General features: G+C 36.7%; 1 protein-coding gene across 7 annotated transcripts in view; it reads left to right on the forward strand.

Moving 5' to 3' along the window:
* The window catches only part of bbs9 (Bardet-Biedl syndrome 9), a 196,148-nt gene that overhangs the window by 99,183 nt on the left and 72,536 nt on the right, over positions 1 to 24,429 (forward strand). For 6 of the 7 annotated variants that reach the window (XM_068214082.2, XM_009292057.5, XM_073925781.1 and 3 more), the window contains 3 exons: positions 227 to 409; positions 9,576 to 9,801; positions 20,329 to 20,448. In XM_068214082.2, the coding sequence (XP_068070183.2) occupies positions 227 to 409; positions 9,576 to 9,801; positions 20,329 to 20,448 (529 nt within the window). Of the gene's footprint in view, positions 1 to 226; positions 410 to 9,575; positions 9,807 to 20,328; positions 20,449 to 24,429 lie in introns of those variants that run through there. The other variant, XM_073925782.1, reaches the window with a different exon arrangement.

Consider the following 24,429-nt stretch of genomic DNA (forward strand, 5'->3'; position numbering starts at 1 on the left):
TGTATATCAATGTGTATTAATTGGACGATGCAAACAGGTGTAAATGGGGACTGAAACTTTTTGAGCTTGTCCTCTTTTGACAAATATAGAAATTAATAACTTTGCTACCAGGATAATTAGTCAATTTTAATACTTGTAAGAATATAGTCATGTTGCTATAATATATAATATATGTCATCTGGTTGTTCACTTCACTCTTGGACATCCCTGTATTTGTCTCTTTCAGGTTCTAGCATTAGCAGACGCAGCAGAGGACAACCGTGAGCGTTTGATCCAGGCGTTTGCACGTTTACGGAGCGCGACTCACCTCCTCATCCTGCTGCTGTCTCTGTGGCAGGGGCTGAACTCCGAGCAGACCACCATCCTGGAGGCCACCCTCCTGCCACTGCTGCAGGACACACCGCAGCTTGTGAGAGAACACACACATATGTACACAAACCTGACATTAGACACTAGTGTCTGGATGTCGTGGAGAATCTGTTTTAAGAGTGTACAGTGCATGTGGAAAGTATTCATAGCACTTCCCTTTTTCCACATTTTTTTATGTTACAGTCTTATTCCAAAATGGATTAAATGAATTTATTTCCTCAAAATTCTACACACAACACCCCATAATGACGTTTTTTTTTTTTTTTTTTTAATTTATTAAAAATAAAAAACCTGTTAAATCACATGTACATAAATTTTCACAGCCTTTGCCGTGAAGCTCTAAATTGAGGTCAGGTACATTCTGTTGAGTCAGAGAGGTGATCAATAACCCGATGGTCACTCTGTCTGAACTCCAGCGTTCTTCTGTGGAGAGAAGAGAACCTTACAGAAGGACAACCATCTGTGCAGCAATCCACCAATCAGGCCTGTATGGTAAAGTGTCCAGACGGAAGCCACTCCCCGCCTGGAATTTGCCAAAAGACATCTGAATGACTCTCAGACCATAAGAAACATGGTCTCTCTGGTCTGATGAGACTAAAATTGAACTCTTTGGAGTGAATGCCAGGCGTTACGATTGGAAAAAAAAACAGACACCGCTTATCATCAGGTTAATACCACCAAGTTTTTCAGCAGCAGGAGCTGGAGAACTGGTCAGGATAGAGGGAAAGATGAATGCAGCAATGTACAGAGACATCCTAAATGAACACCTGCTTCAGAGTGCTCTTAACCTCAGCCTGAGGCGACAGTTCATCTTCCAGCAGGACAATGACCTAAAGCACACCACCAAAATATCAATGGAGTGGCTTCACAACAACTCGGTGAATATCCTTGAGTGGCCCAGCCAGAGCCCAGAACTAAATCCTATTGAACATCTCTGGAGAGATCTGAAAATGGCTGTACACCGTCGCTTCTCATCCAACCTGATAGAGCTTGAGAGGTACTGCAAAGAGGAATGGGCAAACATTCCCAAAGACAGGTGTGCCAAGCTTGTGGCATCATATTCAAAAAGACTTGAGGCTGCAATTGCTGCCAAAGGTGCATCAACAAAGTATTGAGCAAAGGCTGTGAATACTGATGTACATGTGATTTTTCAGGCTTTTTATTTTTAATAAATTTGCAACAATTTCCAAAAACTTTTTTCACATTGTCGTTATGGGGTATTGTGTGTAGAATTTTGAGTAAATAAATGACTTTAATCTCTTTTGGAATAAGACTGTAACATAAAAAATGTGGAAAAAGTGATGTGCTATCAATACTTTCCGGATGCACTGTATATAGTCTGGGGTCTACCCCAGATTCTTGGACCAAATGCAAAATGTGTTTTGGGCCCCCTTTCTCAGTATCCATGATGCATGCTGTTTATTTCTTCTTTAATTATATAATGAATTGTATTTGCTCAGTAATTGTTGAAAAACCAGTGATGTAAAATCAGCCTAAAATTATTTTTTCAAGTATTTTGCTTTTGATTACTGATTCACAAGTGTTTTCCGTTTATTTATGGTTGTGAATTGCATTAAGGGATGTTGATCTCTGCTCTGTTGACTTTTAATGTTGCAAATTCAACTCTACAGTTTAACTAGGTGACTTTTATTGAGATTTTTGTAGTTTGAAATAATATAACGTATAAGAAATAATATATTAAGAAATAATTCAGTATATTACAAGGTTTTTGTACCGATATATATAACCCAACCCGGACAATATATCACTTTAAATGACTAAAAAATGTTAACGAAAGTCAGTTTTTCGAACTTTTCCAGGTTAAAAAAAGAACAAGCACCCATAATGCAATTCAAAAAGGTAAATTAAAGGGAAAATTAAAACATGAATCACAAAATACGGAAAACTGCTCATTTACGGATATCTTTTACAGCATATTAAAACAATGAACCAAAAACTAACAATATTAAATAAAAAAAAAATTGGTTTAATGTTATTGATTCACAGAATAATATTAGTCAAAATTGTTCCATACTACTATACTTAATGTTTAATACTATAAATAGATCCTCAGGTATCCCTTCAGAGATAAAAAAAAAAACCCAGATAACTTAATGATTTTTAATGTGTGACCTCTCTGTGAACTATATAAATAAATAAATAAATAAATAAATAAATAAATAAATAAATAAGTATTACGTTAGCTCAATTAAACTTTTTGAGCAAGATCTACACAATTCATCTGTCTCTGTATACACACAAACACACACACTACCTGACTACCTAGTCTTGTCGTCAATCCCAGTTGTAAAAGCAACAACTAATAACATCAAGTTGATCATTTGGAAAAGTGGCAGAAGGTCGATTTTTTTTTTTTTTAGATGAATCATCTGTTGAACTGCTTCCCAATCATCACAAATACTGCAGGAGACCTATTGGAACCTGCATGGACCCAAGATTCATAGAAATAAGTCAAGTGTGGTAAAGGAAAAATCATGGTTTGGGGTTACATTCAGGATGGGGGCGTGTGAGAGATCTCCAGAGTGGATGGCAACATCAACAGCCTGAGGTATCAAGACATTTGTGCTGCTCATTACATTACAAACCACAGGAGAGGGCAAATTCTTCAGCAGTATAGCGCTCCTTGTCATACTTCAGCCTCAACATCAAAGTTCCTGAAAGCAAAAAAGGTCAAGGTGCTCCAGGATTCTTCAGCCCAGTCACCAGACATGAACATTGTTGAGCATGTCAGGGGTAAGATAAAGGAGGAGGCATTAAGGATGAATCCAGAGAATCTTGATGAACTCTGGGAGTCCTGCAAGAACGCTTTCTTTGCCATTCCAGGTGACTTTATTAATAAGTGATTTGAGTCATTGCAGAGATGTATGGATGCAGTCGTCCAAGCTCATGAGAGTCCTACACAATATTCATTCTTTCTCCACTGCAGCATGACATTATAATCTATACTGTACATTATTTCTGTTAAGTGACAAGACTTTTGTCTAAGCAAAGTCAGACCTTACTGTCCTAATTAAATAATTTAAAATTAAGACAAGATCATATTTTATTTTGGTAAAATAAGCGTAATCTAGAAGCCTTTGCCTTTCATATAAACCACTTCTGATACAAAATGATCAACTAGAAGTCAAGTTGATATTTGTTGTTCCTAAAACTTGGATAGGCGACAAGACTTTTGTCAGGTAGTGTACAATACTGCAATATTGGCGGTTAGAGTACACACAGATCTCCAATTAGAATTTCTACCTTACATAGTACAACGCAACTTTGGAATACTCATTTCAACATATTATGATTTGGGACATTCTAATTCTAGTTTCCAATTATATTTAGGATGGATAGTATGCGAATTGGGACGAAGCAATACATTTTCCTAGGCAGTCATCATGGAGCCTTTGTTTCATTTTACTATGTGTTGTACCACCCAAAACCAAACTATCACCGCTCACAAAAATAGACCTAAGAGTGCCTAGCAACCACAGAACCAACCCCTGATAACCACAGGTATATGCCGAGCTAGTGCAGTTCCCATGCTAATACACTTCCGGTGACCTGTTATTGTGAACTTTTTACCATTTTATACGGTTCCTTATACAGCATCTATGTTGTAATGTCATTAAAATACATTCAGTTAAATAAACTTTAGCATTTATTTAGTTGCTCAAGCGTAAAACGAGACAAAAAGCTGTTTACTTGCACGCGCCCGTCAGAATCGGCAGGCTAACGCAGAAGCTCCAATGAATATAATGGGGTAAAATAAATGCTCACATTATAAAGACACGGCGGTGAAAATTTAATTTAATGCAGTGCTTCTTGTACAATCTGAGACCCACTTTAAATCGGATATCACTCAGCTAGTGGAGATCGCTGATTTTTAAAGAAAACAGACCTTAAATGCACTGGATTTTGTATTGGCATTCAATTCGCCGGAAGCGCTTAACCCAGGTTACTGACAAATTAAAAGTCCTATTAGCATGCTTCGGCATATACCCCATTAGACCTCCTAAATTATTAGCCCCCCCTCTTTATTGTTTTCCCAATTTCTGTTTAATGGAGAGAAGATTTTTTCAACACATTTCTAAACATAATAGTTTTAATAACTCATTTCTAATGACTGATTTATCTTATCTTTGCTGTGATGACAGTAAGTAATATTTTACTAGATATTTTCAAAATACAAGTATTCAGCTTAAGGAGACATTTGACTTGGTTATTTAGGGTAATTACTTAGACAAATCATTGTATAACGATGGTTTGTTCTGTAGACAATCAAAAAAATTGCTTAAGAGGGCTAATATTATTGGCCTTAAAATTTTTTTTTTTTTAATAAAAACTGCTTTTATTGTAGCTGAAATAAAACAAATAAGACTGTCTCCAGAAGCAAAAATATTATCAGAATTACTGAAAAATTCCTTGCTCTAATTTGGGAAAAAAATTGAAAAGAAATTCACAGGAGGGCTAAATGACTTCAGCTGGCTGCACATGAGAAAATACTCTTTTATTTGGAGAAGGTTCAGCAGGACGCTATTTAGATATCTCTGTCAGTAATTGCTAGAGAGTGCGTTTGCCAAAATACACAGCAGTCACGAGCGTCTTTTATTACTCAGGCTGGTGTAATCCGCTAATTTCCTTCATTGGAGACTTTTATCTGATTTATCAATGTCTTCCTCTTTCTGTGCCTCTGCTTCTCCTTTATCTCCTGCAGTCAATAAAGGGCTCGTCCCTGTCATCAGAGTAACAAGGCTGATTACCTGCTATTAGATCTCATTAAGGGCTGTCTGTATGGAGACACTGTCGCCCCTACATTCCACCTGCCTGTCAACACCCCGTCCCATCTGAGAGCCTCTCCAGCCTGCCCGACGGCAAAAAAGAGTGGGCTGGAGATGCTGCAGGCCAGACTTAAAGACGTGCACACACACACAGAGACACACTGCAAAAAATGGGTTTCTTATGTAGAGTTTTTGTCTTGTTTCTAGTCCAAATATCTAAAAATTCTTAAATCAAGAAGCATTTTCTTGACAAGCTAAATATATTGTGTTGTTTTAAAAAATAATATTCCAAAATTATTTAGTTTTTCCTTAAAACAAGATGAATAATCTGCCAATGGGGTAAGTGAAATAATCTGGCTTTTCCTTTTGACATAAGATTATTTTGCTTACGCCATTGGCAGATTGTTTAGCTGATTTTAAGGAAAGACTCACTTTAATTTGGCACATTATTTCTTAAAACAAGACACAATTTTAAATGCTTCTTGATTTAATAATGTTTAGATATTTGGACTCCAAATTGAATTCCAGTTCAATTTTTTTTTACCTTTACCGCTTCCACTTGGCCCTTGAAACAGAGTGTGAAGGGGAAGGGCTTCAAATTTACCCCTAAGAAATGGGACAGCACTACAACACCAACACACGTCATCATATGTTGTCGCAAGCTCTTACTTCATATGAGATCGACAACGTCAACTGCTGTAGTTATTTCAGAATTATTTTTTTGGTATCTGGTATTATTCGGTATTTTGACATTATTTTTCTTCAGGAAATCACAGAAGGCAGTGATATCATGTTATCATAACGATATAGGGCTCTATTTTGACGGTCCATGCGCAGAGCGCAAAACGCATGGCGCAAACGCTTTCAGGGCGTGCCACGATGCGTTTTTGCAAATTTAAGGACCTGAAATCTGCCTTGCGCTGTGGAGCATAGTCTAAAAGGGTTGAGTTCATTTTCTTAATGAGTTATAGGTGTGTTTTGAGAATAAACCAATTAGAGTCTCATCTCCCATTCCCTTTAAGAGTTAGCTGCGTCGCGCCAAGAGCGCATTCGCTATTTACAGGACGAAGGTAAGTCTAAGTGGAAAAAATGAGCATTTCACCAGCAAACAGTTAACAGTTGACAGTTTTTTAACAGAAAACTGTTAAACAGAGCATCTACTGCGTGACAATGAGAGATAATGGAACTACTTTCACGTTTGCTCTTGGATAGGGAAACCTTTACGCACAGACATAAATTAGTCTATAAATAATTAATTTCGTTTGTTAAGCGCAAATATTCGTTTCAAAACTATTTCTAAATTCAGTTCTAATTTCCAGCAAACGAATAAATGAATAATAATAACAGTTATTATACGAAATAACAACAGTTAATAATAACAGAGTTATATCCTAAAACACATGCTGTGCCCCATATGGTCTAAAACCTGACAGGTGATCAAATCTAAGCTTGTTTTTAATAAAACAAATATAAATATGGATATAATAAATAATACTGCTAATAATAATAACATTATACGAAAGCAAATTGTTATGAATGAACTGAAAAAGCCTCCCGAGATGAAGAAGACATAAAAGCAGTGGTTTTTCATATTTATGTAGGCTAGAAAATAATATGTTTTGTAATATTTTGATCCTTTATATTTATATCCTATATCTATTCTTATTATATCCTAAATATATCCTTAATATTTAAATTTTTTCATATGTAAAGATATTTGCCTATTGCTCTCTTGTGCGTATTAAGCAGTGCGTAAGCGAGGCGCAACTCTGCGCTGGAGTTTAGACCGGGTTAGTTTTGGTCTAATGAAAAATCTATTATAGTTTCTCAAAATAGCAACGCGCCAGTGGTCCGCCTCAGAACGCCTTCCTTTTTAGACCAGAACGCCTATGGATGCACAAATGAGCGCTAATGCATTTGCTATTTAAACAGCGTAGCGCAACGCCTCAAAACGACTCTTGCGCCAAGCTGAAACTACCAAAAGACTACTGCACCGCGTCTTGCGCCACATTGCGCCGGGTGTATGATAGGGCTCATAGTGTGGCAATAAGCTCGTAACTGTACTGTGTATTCACACCGTGGCCATATTCATCTATGAATAAACACACAAAAACAATACCAGTCACTGTAGAAAACTCATTCCCAGTAACTAGATTTTTCTGACAGGCTATTCGAGTGTCATTGACAGATGTGAAAGTATGATAGATAACGAAATTTAGCAGGGTTTTAAATAATAGATTTTTTTTTAAAAGGAAGATGGTAAAACATGAACGCCGTTATAAATGTATTAAAACATATGTAACCCTGACGGTTCGGAAACCCTCTATGATTCTTTGTATATGAGCCCTAAACCTCATTCCCATCCCGGACGAGCCCCCAAGTTTAAAAAAGTTAATTGGCTAAACTGGCAGTGGGCGAGTTAAAAGAACCGAAACAAAGACAGGCGTTCTGGCACAAAACAGTTATTTTCAACGCAGAATATCTGACTATAGCATTGCCTTTTTCAGATAAACAAGAATGTTCACTAAACATGTTTCTGAAATATCTGCAAACAAATTATAGTATTTTTATGCTTTAGAAGAGTCAAAGACTTACATACAGCACCTTTATGGAAAAACTCACTTATTTTGACATAATATTTCTGAAAACAAGACAATATTTTTTACTTTTCCAGAAAATGCTTCTTGATTTAAGAATTTTTAGATATTTGCACTAGAAACATGCCAAAAACTCGAACTAAGAAAAGCACTTTTTGCGGTACACACACACATACGTACACACACACACACACACACACACACACATAAAAATCTCTGTTCATGGGGAGTAACTTTCCATCCATGAGGCATGTGGCAAAACCTACTCGATAGCTCATGCAAAAAAAGAAGTGTGTACTCACACAGAAATTCCACTTAAAAGTTTATAGCTTGTTTGTATGTAGATCAAGTTTTAGATGTGGCTAGAAAAATGGTGGATGGGAGGGAGCGTTTGTGGCTCGGGGAATAAAAACATCAGATACAAAACAAAAGATGCGAAAGTATTAAAACTAAATAAGGCAAAAGACTAAGGTACATATACTTGTATAAACATAAGAGGCTACTATTAAAGTTTGAATTTTGTTTGAAACATTTTGTTCTGTTGCTTTGTACTCTTGACATTAGTTAGAGCGGCGAAATAAAGTGTGGAAATCATAAACTTCACACTTCCTTGCAGATCCAGATTTTCTCCAGCAGGAACGTTTTTATTCAGTTTCAGCTTATTGATTCTTCTTTTTGTGAGGCTTGTGACCTTATATCAAAGACTATCAAAGACTTAGCCTTCCTGTGTTTTTTTTCTTTTCTTTTCTTTTTTAAATATTTCCCAAATGATGTTTAATAGAGCAAGGGAATTTTCACAGTAATTCCTATAATATTTTTTCTGCTTAAGAAAGTCTTATTTCTTTTATTTCGGCTAGAATAAAAGCAGTTTTTAATTTTTTTATTATTTAATATTATTAGTCACCTAACAATAGTCTACAACAGTGGTACTTAACCCCCTTAGCCACGGACTGATATCGCTCCACGGATAAATTGTTACTTTGCCACACAAGAAATCGTTAATTATTTTCGTTTTATTTATTATCTGAGTCTGAACAATCTTTTTCTCTCAAATAAACGCTGCTGTTTGTGTAGTAAGTATGTCTCCAACATTTATTAAATTTTTTAGGAATATATATGAATGTCTCCAGTAGACCTACAGAGAGGCATTAATGCGTCCTGAAGTAAAGTGAAACGGCTATAAACTCCAGCAAGATAAAGTCATTATATGCAGAGCCATAGACCTTTATCTATAAATAAAGTATAATTATGGATACTGTGTTCATCTTAACTGAAAGTTACGTCGTGTTTGCTGGCCTTATGCTTCACGCACCTGTCAGTCAGTCAGCACGTAACCTCAAAAGGTTTAACAAATAACGCACAGCACTATACAGTTACAGAAAAGTTTGCGCTGTTATAATTCACTTACCTTTTAATACATTTGGTTCAGTTATAATCCGCTATTAAAAACAACAACAACAATGACTGAATGTTTTGAATGGGAAGCTGTATATATATATATATATATATATATATATATATATATTATATATATGTATATTATATATATATAACTGCAGGTTAACTATGTTTATATAATAACCTTACCTGTTTAAAGCTATTAGTTACTAGTTAATTAGTTATTAGCTGATACTGGCTATTAGCTAATTAGTTACTAGCTATTAAAGTTATAAGTAACCAATAAAGGTATGGTGACTAATAACCTTAACACTTCTGGCTTTGAGTGTAATGCATTAATGTGCACCTTTTGAATGAGTAATTATTGTGAAAAGCGCTACACAAGTAAACTTGAATTCAATTGAACATGTTGTGTGTTTTGCAGGGGTGGGAAGAGAGCGTGGATGCAGCCGTCTCTCACCTCTTAAAAACGTGTCTGTCACGCAGCCCCAAGGATCAGGCTATCAGCTTGAGCACGGGCCCGCTAACCATCCCGAAAGACACGTCCCGGCTGAAGAAACACATAATGCTGCTGTGTGACCGCTTGGGCAAGGGTGGCCGTCTCTCTCTCTCCTCAGAGGCCAATGTGCCTACTGCTGTCATGATGCCAGGTTAGAAACATCTCAGTTTGCAATGCAAAAAAAGAGGATCTTTATTGAAAACCTCAAGCCAATATGTTTAAATGCCTTCACTAGGCACAATAGGCTTTTGTTGCTTGCTCAAACTACTTATTTAAAATGCGCTCAATCAACACAATTCTAATTCAACTAAATTATTTAATGCTCAATCCACTTAAATTTGTAAGTACAATCAAGTTAACTTAAACGATATGTGTTAGGACTACTTGAAGGAATTATGTGTAACCCAGCATTTTGTTTTGAAGGGGTAAACTTCATTCAACACTGAGACAGAAACCTTTCGCACATTGAAAAATAAATTTGGCCTTATGTTGTGTCAGTCACATTGCCTTCAAAATTTGGTCTGTCATAAAAAAATGGAAAAATAAATTAATGAAAATAATTCAGGGCTCGAAATTAACCCTTTTGCTTGGTAGCACCGGTGCTTCTAACTTTAAAAATGTAGGTGCATCAGCCAAAATTTAGTCGCACCCACCAATTATGAGCACCGTTACTACAAGTGTTATACAAACATATTTATTGCATTTGAAATCAACAGTAATCAAACTAAGAAGCAAAAAAATATATATGCAAGAGTGAGGACAATATGTCTCAAAGAAATCCCGTTATCACAAGAAAATAAATTTTTATAAAATAACTGAGTGACTAAAAGATACACGGAGCGCTCACCGGACCTGTACGCACTGCTTGACATCAGTAAATCTGGTAACGATATAAGGCCGTACTCACACTAGGTACATTTGCCTCGAACCGGGCCAAAGCACGCTTGTCCCCCCTCCCGTCTCCCCCGACGGCCCGCACTCACACCACAATCGGGCTTCGGCACGCTTACGTCATCGCTGCTGGGCTGTTCAGTGAGAAGCGCTCTCTCACTCAGCAGCACAGTGGAGATTTCTCTAGTTATATCGTTTCAGTCGTTTGATATGCCGTCAAATATTTCGCCAAACAGTCCTTAGGGATGCTGTGACACGCAGTCAGATATTTCGCCGTACAGATCCGCCACTTTTGGCGCTCATAAACAATCATTAAGCTCTCGTGCTGCAGGAATGAGGAGGTCTGCAGAAGGCGCGCAGCCTTCGTGAAGTGAGGAGTTTGCGTCTTTAATAAACGACGGCAGTTTGCGTTCACTGAACAGTAATGATTAACAAATCTATATGAAACAGTCCCTAAAAAGTCTCGTTTCGCTTTCAGTTTCGGGCTTTGGCGCGTTTTGCACTCACACACAAGCGTACCGTGCCAAAGCCCAAGTGAACCGCGCTCAGGCCCACCTCTTCCAACCGGGCCAGGGCCGGCCAAGTGAACCGTGCTTGAGCCTGATTAAGCGCACACACTTCTCAAACGATCCGAGAAACGGGCCTGGGCACGGTACAGATGGCATAGTGTGAGTATGCCCTAACTATGCTGTTCTCACGGGTGCTGTCTGATATTGCATTGATGCTTTTGACATATACTGTACCTTATTATATGCATACGTCATGTTTATAGCAATACTGGTCTTTTCATGAGTAGCGATGTTAGTTTACTCAGTGCAAGCCCGTTTGCGATAGTGTACGTGGTGTTACATTTTACATATAGCTGCCACTTGCATGGTGGACAGCATCTGGCGATTATATGAAGGATTAAACAGAAGCTCTCGTGCTAGATGTTGCAAACAGTTACCTGAAAATTCCATCCCACAGACTTTTCATAGCGGACTTGAAGCTAATGGAAGTCTTTTATCCACTCTTGGAAAATTGTAGATGGTGGATTAAGATTCAGCACATGATCACTAGTAAGATGTGTCATTATTTGTAACTTTAGATGCCATGGTTTCTCAAACAAAATCTGTCAGTGTTATCTTCATTCTCATCTTCAGCGCTTTACATTTTCACGGTTGTAGCTCTCCCTGTCATCCCAAGCCAGAAGACGCTGACTGAGTGATTGACAGCTGATATTTCAGTGCTAGAGCAGTGGGCCAATAAAAAGAGCGCGAAGGCGGGGCAAGCATTATGGACTTGGCTTTGTTTACTGCAGCGAGTTGACATGACAACTGTTTTAAACCATCCCTGAGGACTGCGTTTCGCGTTTCAAGTGCAAAGATGCATTCTGCGTGAATGTCTCCCAAATCCGTGCATGTGGTGAACATTTTGTAGTAAAAACTGGTCGCACACAACGTTATGCACTCGCACAAATGCTCCCACATATTTTTTGAGGTCACATAGATAAAATTTCTGAGGCATATGCGAGCAAAACGGTCGCAATTTCGAGCCCTGCAATTGCTGTTTTTTACCTTTAAAGGGGCACAACATCTCCTAGCATTCAGGCAGATCACCTACTGCACCTTTAAGTAAATGATGAGAAAACTTTGATTTCTTCGACATTTTAGCTTTTGTATAACTGACTTTTAAAAAGATAGACGTTAAACTGTACAATTACAAGTCAAACTAAATTTTATTTAAAATTAATTTGAATTTATTTACTATAATTTAAGTTTCTTCGGCTTAGTTTTAATTAAATAACAACTACACGTCAACAAAGCATGCCTGTCCATCCCGTTTCCTGAAGAAAATCAAGTTAAAATCAGCTCTTGTGTCTCTTTTTGGTAGTAGACTACATGTGAAGACTCCACTTACATTCTCATGTTACACTCATGTGACGTGCAGGGATAGAAAGAAGAGCTTTAATCTTCAGAGGACACATAAAACGCCACAGATCCGTGTGGAATGTGTGAATGATTAACTCTATGGATTGTGCTATCAGACGCCTGTCCTCCCTGATGTCTCGGACCGTCTCTCTTTCTCGCGCTGGTGTTTGGACACTGGGTGTGGAGATATTATCCTCCCCTCAGATGGCTGAATGTCTGAGCGAACAGCGTTTGGTCCACTGCCAGTCATGAGGAGGAGAATGAGTGACTAATCTTGGAGAATCCTGCTGAAAATTGCTTTTGCCTGATGAAATATGGCTGCAGGACATGTTCCTCCAGTCCTTCACGTTTAAAGTCAAACTCTTGACACCGTCTCGTACGCACACTTGTGGCCTGGCGGTTTTATCGGCCTGATTTGTGTCTTCCTGTCTGCCTTCCCTGTTCTCCCTCACCTGACCTGGCCTTAAAGTGATGACATCACGCTGCACTCCCTGAGCACCTGCCTCCGAGCTAATGTTTCAGCATTCGGATATCTCATAGCAAAAGGGTCTTTCATTTTTCTGTTCTTGAGATTTTTTTTATGAATGTACCATCGGAGGTCACAGTTCCGTTCGTGGAAAGATGATTAAAAAAGGGAGCCATATTTTTAGATTTGTTTAAAAGGAGTTTTGTGGAAGGTTTCTTTTCACTCTTTACATAATCAATATTATAAATCAAATGCTCAACGTGATCAGAAGTTGCTTTTTTCCTTTTAGCAGACATCGATTCTTATCTGGAGCGACCTATTGCTCTATTTTAACGATCTAGATGATCTAAACTGCATGGCGCAAAAGCATTAAGGCTGTTTCCGAATCCACTTTTGCTATTTTTAGGATGGAAAAATACAGTTTGTGCCCTCGCGCACTGTCTAACAGGGTTGTGCTTATTACCTTACTGAGTTATGAGTGTGTTTTGAACATAATATACATTAAATCAGTGGTTCCCAACCTTTTTTCTTTGGGGCCCCCCTTATAAACATATACAAACACTGGAGCCCCCCCACCATATAAATACACACGCACACATATATGTACTGTGTGTATATATATATATATATATATATATATATATATATATATATATATATATATATATATATATATATATATATGTGTGTGTGTGTGTGTGTGTGTGTGTGTTTGTGTAATATTAATATATAGTAATATGTATAGAAAATATTAATTAATCAGTTTTAACTTGTCTTGGCCTTTAATGAAACCAAAATTTAGGTAGGCTTTGTCATACTGTCTAATCTTTTTCTTCGCCTCTGAAGAATCACAGCATTTACGTTTGTCTGCCATTTTTGTTTTGATTTTGCCTTTACGACACGTTGACAAGCAGATTTTCCGAGTGAGCAAAATTTAAATAATTATTTAAAGTTATTTATTTTAATTATTTTCACTATTATGTTGGAATTTTAAGCATGTGTTTAGATTATTTTTTATTTTTTGGGCTGCTCGATTTTGGGAAAAATCATAATCGCGATTATTTTGGTCATAATTGTAATCACGATTATTCAAAACCATTGCCAGTTAAAGTCAAAATTATTAGCGCTCCTGAGATTTTTTTTTTTATAAATATTTCCCAAATTATGTTTAACAGAGCAAGGAATTTTAACAATATTTCCTATAATATTTTTTCTTCTATTTGTTTTATTTTAGCTAGAATAAAGACAGGTTTAAATATTTTAAAACCAATTTAAGGTCAATATTATTAGCCCCCTTAAGCAATATATATTTTTGATTGTCTGCAGAAGAAACTACCGTTATAATGACTTGCCTTATTACTCTAATTAAGCCTTTGAACTGCACTTTAATCTGAATGCTTGTATTTTGAAAAATATCTAGTAAAATATTATGTGTGCTGTCATTATAGCAAAGACAAAAAGAAATCAGTAATTAGAAATGAGATATCAAAACTATTATGTTCAGAAATAGGTTAATAAAATATTCTTTCCATGAAACAGAAATTGGGCAGGAAAAGGTTTGCTAATTTTCAAGAGGGCTAATAATTCTGACTTCAACTGTATACATACAGTTATTTTCCACCCTGCAATGGAAAGAGAAATGAATACAATAGAATAAAAATATGAAACAAACTGTGCTTTAAGCATCTTCACTGTAAGAAAAACACTTTAGCTACAGCAGTCCTTCAGTCAAGAGCAGCAAAGGTTTTCTCGTTATGTTTGTTTAATAATAATAAAAACAGGCGGCAGAAGGATTATAGCGCGCTGTATCTTTAATGGTTTCTCTTTCACGTCTTTTGATTCTCAACTCGTTTGTTTATTACACAAATGAGGGTTAATGTAAATAATCACTAAACACCGCGTTTTGACACCTATTTGACCATTAAAGCGCTCACGTTAAGATGACTTCAGATGTCTGCGCTCCTCTGCTCGTCTCAGTGTGCGAATGAGAGTGAATGCTGACCGACCGCATGCTTCTGACTGCGTGATCGTGCTGCACACACACATAAGCTCTTTCGCGCTTTTAAGAGCAACACGTGTACAACTGTGGCGAAATATGATGCAATAATCATTTATCTCGATTAATGCTTTTTTATAATCGTTTGAAACCGAAATCTAAATCGGATTTTCGATTAATTGCAAAGCCCTTTATAATAGTGGACCATTTTTATGCCTTTTTCTACCTCAATACTTATCCTCTCCTGCGCCCCCCCTGTGAACTCTGGCGCCCCCCTTAGGGGGGCGCGGACCCCAGGTTGGGAACCACTGCATTAAATCAATCAGAGCTTCATCTTACTTTCCCTTTAAGAGTCAGTTGCGTAGCGCTATGACGCATTTGCTTTTTACATGGCGGACTTTGTGGAAAAAAAGAAGAAGCGAAAAAACTGACTGCTTCACTAGCAAGAAAACAGTTAAACAGACCCTCTGCAGCGCGAGGATAAAGAACGAGCCTCCTCCATTTGGCCTCTTTACTTTCCCTTTACGTTACTTTACTCCTTAATCCTTTACTTTGATGAATTCAGGAAATGGTGGAAACTCACTCCACTGAAGGCATCCATTAGCCTGCATATTTAATTTAGTTTAAGCGCAAGTTTTTAGTTTGTTTCAAAGCTATTTCTAAATTCAGTTTAATTTCCAGCAAACAAATAAATAAACAATAATAAGAAGTGTGGTCAAAAATTATTGCATTATTAAATGTATACAATTATTATATATATATATATATATATATATATATATATATATATATATATATATATATATATATATATATATATATATATATATATATAATAATTATTATTATTATTAATTATTTTTTTCTTTTATAAAATAAAAATGTTCCTTCTGGGCCATTTGAAAAATTTTTCAGCATTTAAAATGGTCTTAAAAATGTCTTAAAAAAGTCTTGAATTTAACTTGGTGAAACGATGTGTGAGTTGCAGAGAGCTATCTACCGGCTATGAAGATTTCTTATTTTAGCAGCTGTCTTATTGTATTATTTTGAGTCATTGTTGTATTATTATTATGCTCAAAATATGATAAAGTAATTATATATATATATATATATATATATATATATATATATATATATATATATATATATATATATATATATATATATATAAATAAATAAATATATATATATATATATATATATATATATATATATATATATATATATATATATATATATATATATATATATATATATATATATATATATATATATATATATATATAAATAAATAAATATAATGGGCCACAAATAGAACCCTGTGGTCTTCACAGCTAAAGCATGTGTAATAGATGATAATGAGTTTCACAAATTATGTTGTAATGAAAAAGAAACACTTTTTTCTGTTCTGTTTTTGTAATTTTAATATTGTGTTCAATTATAAAATCAATTTTAATATGACATAATTATGAATATTTTAATATTGTTTTAAGAAACATGTTCCTTTTAAAATGCTAAAATGCGGCATGCAATTTTATGTAAGCAGCCCCTCTTAGTTAGCAATTGACTAAATATTCCACAACTTCCTGTAAAAAGGAAAAAGAAATCTGTTTAGTGACTTGGAACTCTTTTTGATTTGTATTGACGGCAATACAGCCAGTCATTTCAGCAGGTCTCTGTGCTGCCGGGGCCATGACCAGCTGTAAATGCTGTTAATGTGAAGTGGAAACGTCTAGGAGAAACAGCAACTTAGTTGTTGATAGGAGCGTCACACGTCAGACTTTAGCAGAGAACTGCTGAGTGCTGTGGAACATTGCACATTAACATAGTCTTACCTGCTTTCAGCACTCACTACAGTTTCCTGACCTCTTCTGGAAGTTAAGTCACCACAAGGGTTGTTTATTGGGTTTTTGTTGCCATTCGGTTAAATAATTAAACACTGATCTAGCCGTTATATACTGTATATACACACACTCACAGGCCACTTTATTAGGTACACCTTACTGGTACCGGGTTGGACCCCCTATTGCCCTCTGAACTGCCTCAATCCTTCGTGGCATATATTTAACAAGGTACTTCAAATATTCCTCAGAGATTTTGGTCCATATAGACCTGATTGCATCATGCAGTTGCTGCAGATTTGTCGGCTGCACATCCATGATGCAAATCTTCCACTTCAACACATTCAAAAGGTGCTCTATTGGATTGAGATCTGGTGACTGTGGAGGCCATTTGAGTACAGTGAACTCCTTGTCATCTTCATGACATGTCTCTTCTGCAGACCTCGTTTGTAACGAGTGGTTATTTGAGTTACTGTTGCCTTTCTATTAGCTGGAACCAGTCTGGCCATTCTCCTCTGACCTCTGACATCAACAAAGTATTTGGCCCACAGAACTGGATATTTTCTTTTTTTCCCGACCATTCTGTGTAAACCCTAGATAGAGATAGTTGTGCGTGAACGTCCCAGTAGATCAGCAGTTTCTGAAATACTCAGACCAGCCCATCTGACACCAACAACCATGCCACGTTCAAAGTCACTTAAATCACCTTTCTTCCCCATTCTGATGCTCGGTTTGAACTGCAGCAGATCGTCTTGACCATGTCTACATGCCTAAATGTATTAAGCATTGGCTGATTAAAAATTTGCGTCAACGAGAAGTTGGACAGGTGAGACCAAATGATCAAATAGAAGTGAAGTTCAAACTTGGATAGGCGATAAGGCTTTTGTCAGGTAATGTGTATGCAAAAGCACAGGATGAAGCATCACATGCTGACATGTATGCAGCGAATCTGACAATTCAAGGTAGAAATACTTAAAACTCTTTGTTTCGTAATTGTACAGAAATGACCATGTTAGAATAAAATATACACTTTTAAATGACAGAGTTTTAGTTCGGTCAGTAAACGTTGTTTTCTATTGGCACTGAGCATTTTGTGTGTTGTTTATGTGCCTCGTGTTTTAACCATATCACTTGAAGTTGAAAAAGTAAACTTGATATACTCGTAAACATTTGTGTTGTCCATATACACAAGCTTATGTAACAACATAAAAGTGCAGTGCACTGCTTTTTTCTAAAGTCTAAACCAAAAGGCCAGTGCAGTACATTTTGTGTTTTCAGACCTGAAAATCATGTTCTGTGAACGGACTCTAAGTCCACTTTAATGTGTTTTCCACCTCTCAAGAACTGAAACAATAAATGAAACCTCAGTCGGTGACAGCCTGATACCACACGCTATTGAGAGACTTGTCGGCAGAGATCAGGTTTTGTTTTTGTAACATGTGGAAACATTGCAAGTTATGTGTGGAGCACAGTTCAACTGCACAGATACCTGTGTTATTAGACCTCCGTCTCTGATCTGAAATATCACTCCTAGATGAACAGCCTGTGTAAATATTAGAGGAGGATTACGATAATCTTGCCTGAGGAAAGTCAGCAGTCACACTGGATTTGTTTATTTGGGATATGCAGTGTGAAAAAAAGAAACAATTGTGAAGCTGGACAGGGCCACGTACTGTATAAGAGGCTGATTCAGTCCCTTCAAAGCTCTAAATTCTGGCTGATCTTCAACACTTAGTGTCAAAAGTGTCTGATGGAGTCCAGCAGGTGCACTCTGACATGCCAACAGTTTGCGGAAATTTAGGAAAGAGGACAGTTTAAGTTTTTACTCCAGTGTTGTGTTTTATTAACTGTGTAAATAGTGCTTTTCAGTTCCGAGCAATGTTTGTGGCTTATAGATTTGGTAACACAGCCGTTCAGTTTGTAGAATGTATCCAAAGCTCATATATTCTTATAAAGGTATCCAAATTGTATCATCTGCTTACTGGAGTACCTCAGGATCTGTTCTTGGTTCCCTTCTATTTTCTATGTATAACCCCAAATCAGAAAAAGTTGGGACAGTATGGAAAAACGCTAATAAAAAAAAGAAAGTATTGCTTTCCAAATTTACTTTGACCTGTATTTCATTGCAGACAATATGCAGACAAAATATTTCATGTTTGTCTGGTCAGCTTCATGTAATTTTTAAATAAACATCTTTTCCTGTCATTCGGACCTGCAATGCATTCCAAAAATAGTTGGGACGCGAGCAGTTTAGGGCTAGTAATCAGGTAAATTGGTTAAATGATGATGTGATTAGAAACAGGTGATGCCAACAGGTGATTGTAATTATGATTTGGTACAAAAGCAGCATCCAAGATCTAGTCTTTAGGAGGAAACAAGTGTATTTGACTGGCCTGCCTGCAGTCCTGACCTGTTTTCAATGTAGAATGTGGGGCGCATTTTGAAGCGCAAAATGCGACAATGTAGACCCCGTACCGTTGTTTACTTTAAGACTTGTTTGGAGGAAGAATGGCACCTGAAACCCTTCATCACTTGATGTATTCAGTCTCTAAACGTATTTTAAGTGCTGTGAAAAGGAATGACAACATTATAAAGTGGTAAATGCTTTACTGTTCCAACTTGTTTTTGAAATGTGTTGCACAAAACAAAATTGCAATATATGTTAATTTAGAAAAACAAAAATCATGAGAAACACATTAAATAATATTTGTTGTACTGTCTGCAATGAAATACAAGTCAAAGTAAATTTAGAAATCCCTACTTTTCTGGTCCATTAAATAATTGTAACTTTTTATTTTAATGGGCACCTATTTTACCCCTTTTTCCAGATTTAAAATAAGTGTTTTGTGTCTCCAGAATGTGTCTGTAAAGTTTCAGCTCAAAACACCCATAAGATTGCTTATTATACCTTATATATTCAGCTCTCAGCACCTTGTAGCTGTTTTTGTTGCCTGTGCCTTCAATGCAAATGAGCTAGTTCTCCCTGCCCACCGTTCCCACGTGCCTGTTAGAGTGTCTCCGTCTCCTGCTGCGTCAGATAAACAGTACAGACATGAAGGAAGCAGATCTCATGTAGCGTCTGTGAAAAATACTACAGTAAGAACTTTCCCAATGATTATTTGATGTATTTGTTGTGGAGTTAATTCAAGCCTTTCTGCAACATTGAGTCACACACAATGTCGTTACAAAGTTCATGCACATACACACACACACACACACACACTCTGTCAATCAATTCGGTTGGTGGGGAGACCGCTCTCCAACATCATGTTGCAGTGGGCATCAAAATGGATGGGTTTTGCATCCTACTTTAACGTCAGGACATAAAAAAAAACTTTTGTGCATTTATCACTCCAATATGACTGTGGACACACTGTAGGTACACACAGCTCTGTCCAAACAGCTTACAAAAGATGATTTTCATAATTGGTGCCCTAATTAATTATATATCACAACATTGACATTATAATAATATTTTAATAATATAGGGTTCTACTAACTATAAAGTGGAATACCAAATTATATTAACTACAGTATTCGTATTAATGCTGAGTTTTTGTATGTTGTTCTGCAGCTGCTTGTGAGACCATCCCTGAGCCAATAATTGAGCAGGATGAGGAAGCACCTCTGCAACAGGACGCCGCAAAGTATATTAAGAAGAAACAGTCATCCAAGAGGGTCAAGAGCAAATCAGGTAAGACAAACGACCATGCTAACCTTCACTCCGGCGCTCAGTTACCAAGGTTGGAACTAGTAAATGTTAAGTCCTCCTGAATTATTAGCCCCTTGTTTATTTTCCCCCTAATTTCTGTATAAGGGAAAGAAGATGTTTATCAATACATTTATAATCAGTTTTAATTGCTCATTTCTATTAACTGATTAATTTTATCTTTGCCATGTTGATACTTATTTAACTATATATTTTTCAAGATACTACTGTAGTATCTAGAGTGACGTTTAAAAGCGCAACTAGGATAATTAGGCAAGTTAGGGTAATTGGGCAAGTCATTGTATAGAACATTTTGTGGCATGTAAACAAAAACATTGGTCCCAATGTATTTCCTGTTATACATTTTTAATTTCTACAGCTTCCGACAATCCAAAACAGCCTCATATTATTAAATAATGTTATGATAGCTGTTTTAACATTCAGTTAGAGCTTTTCTTCTTGCCGAAATAAAACAAATAAGAATTTCTCCAGAAGAAAAAATATCCTAGGAAATACTATGAAAAATTCCTTGCTCTGTTTAACATCATTTGGAAAATATTTGAAAAAGAAAAAAAATCACAGGAAGGCAAAACATTTTGTCTTCATCAGTATGAGTGGACAAGCATGTGTTGTTGTGTTCATATGACCACGTTTCAGCATGTCTCGGCGCATGCTTTCAGTTGTGCAAAACATTCACACATTCTTAATTAACTAAATTACGCTCAGGAGATGAACATGAATACAATGGAAAACAATCTACCATTACTCTCCCGTACACTAAATTGGAAAATCCAGTTTACAGTAATTAAGCTAAAGCAAAAAATGGGACCTCTAGTAAGACTAAAAACCCCATTAATACTGGAATGTGTGAAATCTGTAGTAATTATTGACTAGTTTTGCGTAATTGCTTTAAACTGTTTAAGCACATGATGTGCTGCTCTGGAATTTTTAAGTCCATGAGGGGTTTTAATGCTATGTCCAACAGGATTTTCTGACTGAAAGGCACCTTAAAGGAATAGTTCACCCCAAAAATTAAATTTCCTGTTCATCTGCTCCCCCACAGGTAATTTCTGAGCTGGTTTTTAGCTGAATCTGTGGTCCTTGGTGATTCATATTATGGCAGTGAATTGTGTTTGTGTGTGTGTGTTTTATTTTATTTTATAGATTTTCAAGAGTTCACACTTAAATATTTGCTTGACCCTATCTGCTGGTTTGGCATGCTGTCCTGGGAGAGAACCCTGAGCTCGGAGATAATTGAGCCCAGGGCTCCCGCCAGGACAATAAGCATGTTAGTGGGTCCAAGGCGTCAGGCGTGTTTCGAGAGCTCCCCCATGGTTAAAGAGGAAAAGGAGGAGCTGGGGTGGAAGGGGGATTCTTCCAAAACGAAGATTAGGCAGTAGGGTTAAATCCATTTGTTTATTGTAGGCTTGGATCAATCTGATTGGATTATTGCTGATTACGGATGAGAAACCAGCCGCGATCAATCATATCACATGCTCCTCTTCAAATTAAAAACTTCTCAAAAATAAACACATACAGTAAAAACAAGTCTAAATAAATAAAGAGTTCCCACACTTCTTGAAAGTTCTTGACTTTCAGATGTGGATTCAAGGCCTGGAAAGTACTTAAAAACAAACACAGGTCCTTGAAAGTGCTTGATTTAAATTTGAAATACAACTTGTTTATGGTTTTACTTCAACAAATGTGCACAATTCCCAAAAACAGAAGGAAAACATTGAGAAATTCTTAAATTAAGAATCTTAAAATTACAATAACACTGACAAATAATGCGCATTTTCAGTCATTCATTCATTTTCCTTCAGCTTAGTCTCTGATTTATCAGAGGTCACCACAGCAGAATGAACCGCCAACTATTCCAGCATATTTTTTATGCAGCAGATGACTTTCTAGCCACAACCTAGCTCTGGAAAACACCGATACACACTCATTCACACTTATACGCTACGGCCAATTTAGTTCATTCAATTCACCTGTACCGCATGTGTTTGGACTGTGGGGGAAACCAGAGGAAACCCACGCGAACACGGGAAGAACATGCAAACTCCACACAGAAATGCCAACTGACCCAGCCAGGACTCGAAACAGCGACCTTCTTGCTGTGAGGTGACAATGCTAACCACTGAGTCACCGTGTTGCCCCTGAGAGTTGTTAAAATGTTTTACAAATAAAGCAGCTTAAATAAAATAAAGCAGAGCCGTGTTTAAATGTTGCAGAACATGCAAGAAGTTTGCAGAAATCTTGAATTCCTCAGCTATTAATTTGTTGTTACTTTAGTTACAGTTTTCTGTTTACAAGATATTCCGCATGTCTAGATTTCCATGACAGATTCAAATGTGTGAGAATTCCTGAAAGCTCATTGGTTGGCTGCGTGTTGTGTTTTGTCTTTGAGGAGGAGGTTCTGCTCAGACGTGTACTTCAGTCAGCAGCTCACTTCTGTCATTAACAGCTTATTAAACTTGTACTTTTAACAGCATACAAAGATTCAGACAGAGGAAGTTATTAAATGGAGAGTGAGGAAGGAAATCTGATTCAAACTTTGTCTCTGTGATGTTAATTAAAACAGAAGCCACTCTTTCATCTGTCTTTCATCTTTTTAACCACAAATACAAAGTTCACACCTTCTCCTTAATGTTTAGCGCATCAGATCAGCAAATACACAGGGCTGTCAAGCTCATTTTTACTGAGTTTCACTAACCTTTAAAGGCCGGTTATAAATGTAAGACTATAAATGTTACTGCAACATAAAATATTGCTAAATAATTCTCTTTATTTCATTCATTCATTCATTTTCTTGTCGGCTTAGTCCCTTTATTAATCTGGGGTCGCCATCGCGGAATAAACTGCCAACTTATCCAGCATGTTTTATGCAGCTGATGCCCTTACAGCTGCAACCCATCTCTGGAAAACATCCATACACACTCATTCACACTCATACACTATGGACAATTTTACCCTACCCAATTCACCAGTACCGCATGTCTTTGGACTTGTGTGGGAGACCGGAGCACCCGAAGGAAACCCACGCGAACACGGGGAGAACATGCAAACTCCTCACAGAAACCCCTATTGTCCCAGCCAAGGCTCAAACCAGCGGCCTTCTTGCTGTAAGGCAACAGCGCTACCCACTGCGCCACAGCTTCGCCGTCTTTATTTAATTAAAACATAATTAAATAACACATACATACAGTTGAAGTCAAAATGATGAGCCCTCCTGTGAATTTCGATTTATTTTTTCAAGTATTTCCCAAACGATGTTTAACAGAGCAAGGAGTTTACCGCGAGATTCGCATGTTTGCAGGGCCGGATTAAGACTACATTGGGTCCTGGGGCTATAGCAAATCCAAGGGCCCCCCTTTTAAATATTTTTTACCTCAAAAAAGTATATACAGTTGAAGTCAGAATTATTAGCCCCCCTGAATTATTAGACCGCTTGTTTATTTTTTCCCCAATTTCTGTTTAACGGAGAGATTTTTTCAACACATTTCTAAACATGATAGTTTTATTAAACTAATTTCTTATAACTGCTTTATTTTATCTTTGCCATGATGAAAGTAAATAATATTTGACTAGATATTTTTCAAGACACTTCTATACAGCTTAAAGTGACATTTAAAGGCTTAACTAGGTTAATAACTAGGCAGGTTAGGGTAATTAGGCAAGTTATTGTATAACAATGGTTTGTTCTGTAGACTATCGAGAAAAAATATAGATTAAAGGGGCTAATAATTTTGTCCATAAAATGGTGTTTAAAAAATTTAAAACTGCTTTTTATCTAGCCGAAATAAAACAAATAAGACTTTTTCCAGAAGAAAAAATATTATCAGACATACTGTGAAAATGTCCTTGCTCTGTTAAACATCATTTGGAAAATATTTTAAAAAGAAGAAAAAATTTTGAAGGGGGCTAATAATTTTGACTTCAACTGTATATATATCTGGTGTGAAC

This window comes from Danio rerio, chromosome 16 (genome assembly GCF_049306965.1).
Source record: "Danio rerio strain Tuebingen ecotype United States chromosome 16, GRCz12tu, whole genome shotgun sequence".
Lineage (NCBI taxonomy): Eukaryota > Metazoa > Chordata > Actinopteri > Cypriniformes > Danionidae > Danio > Danio rerio.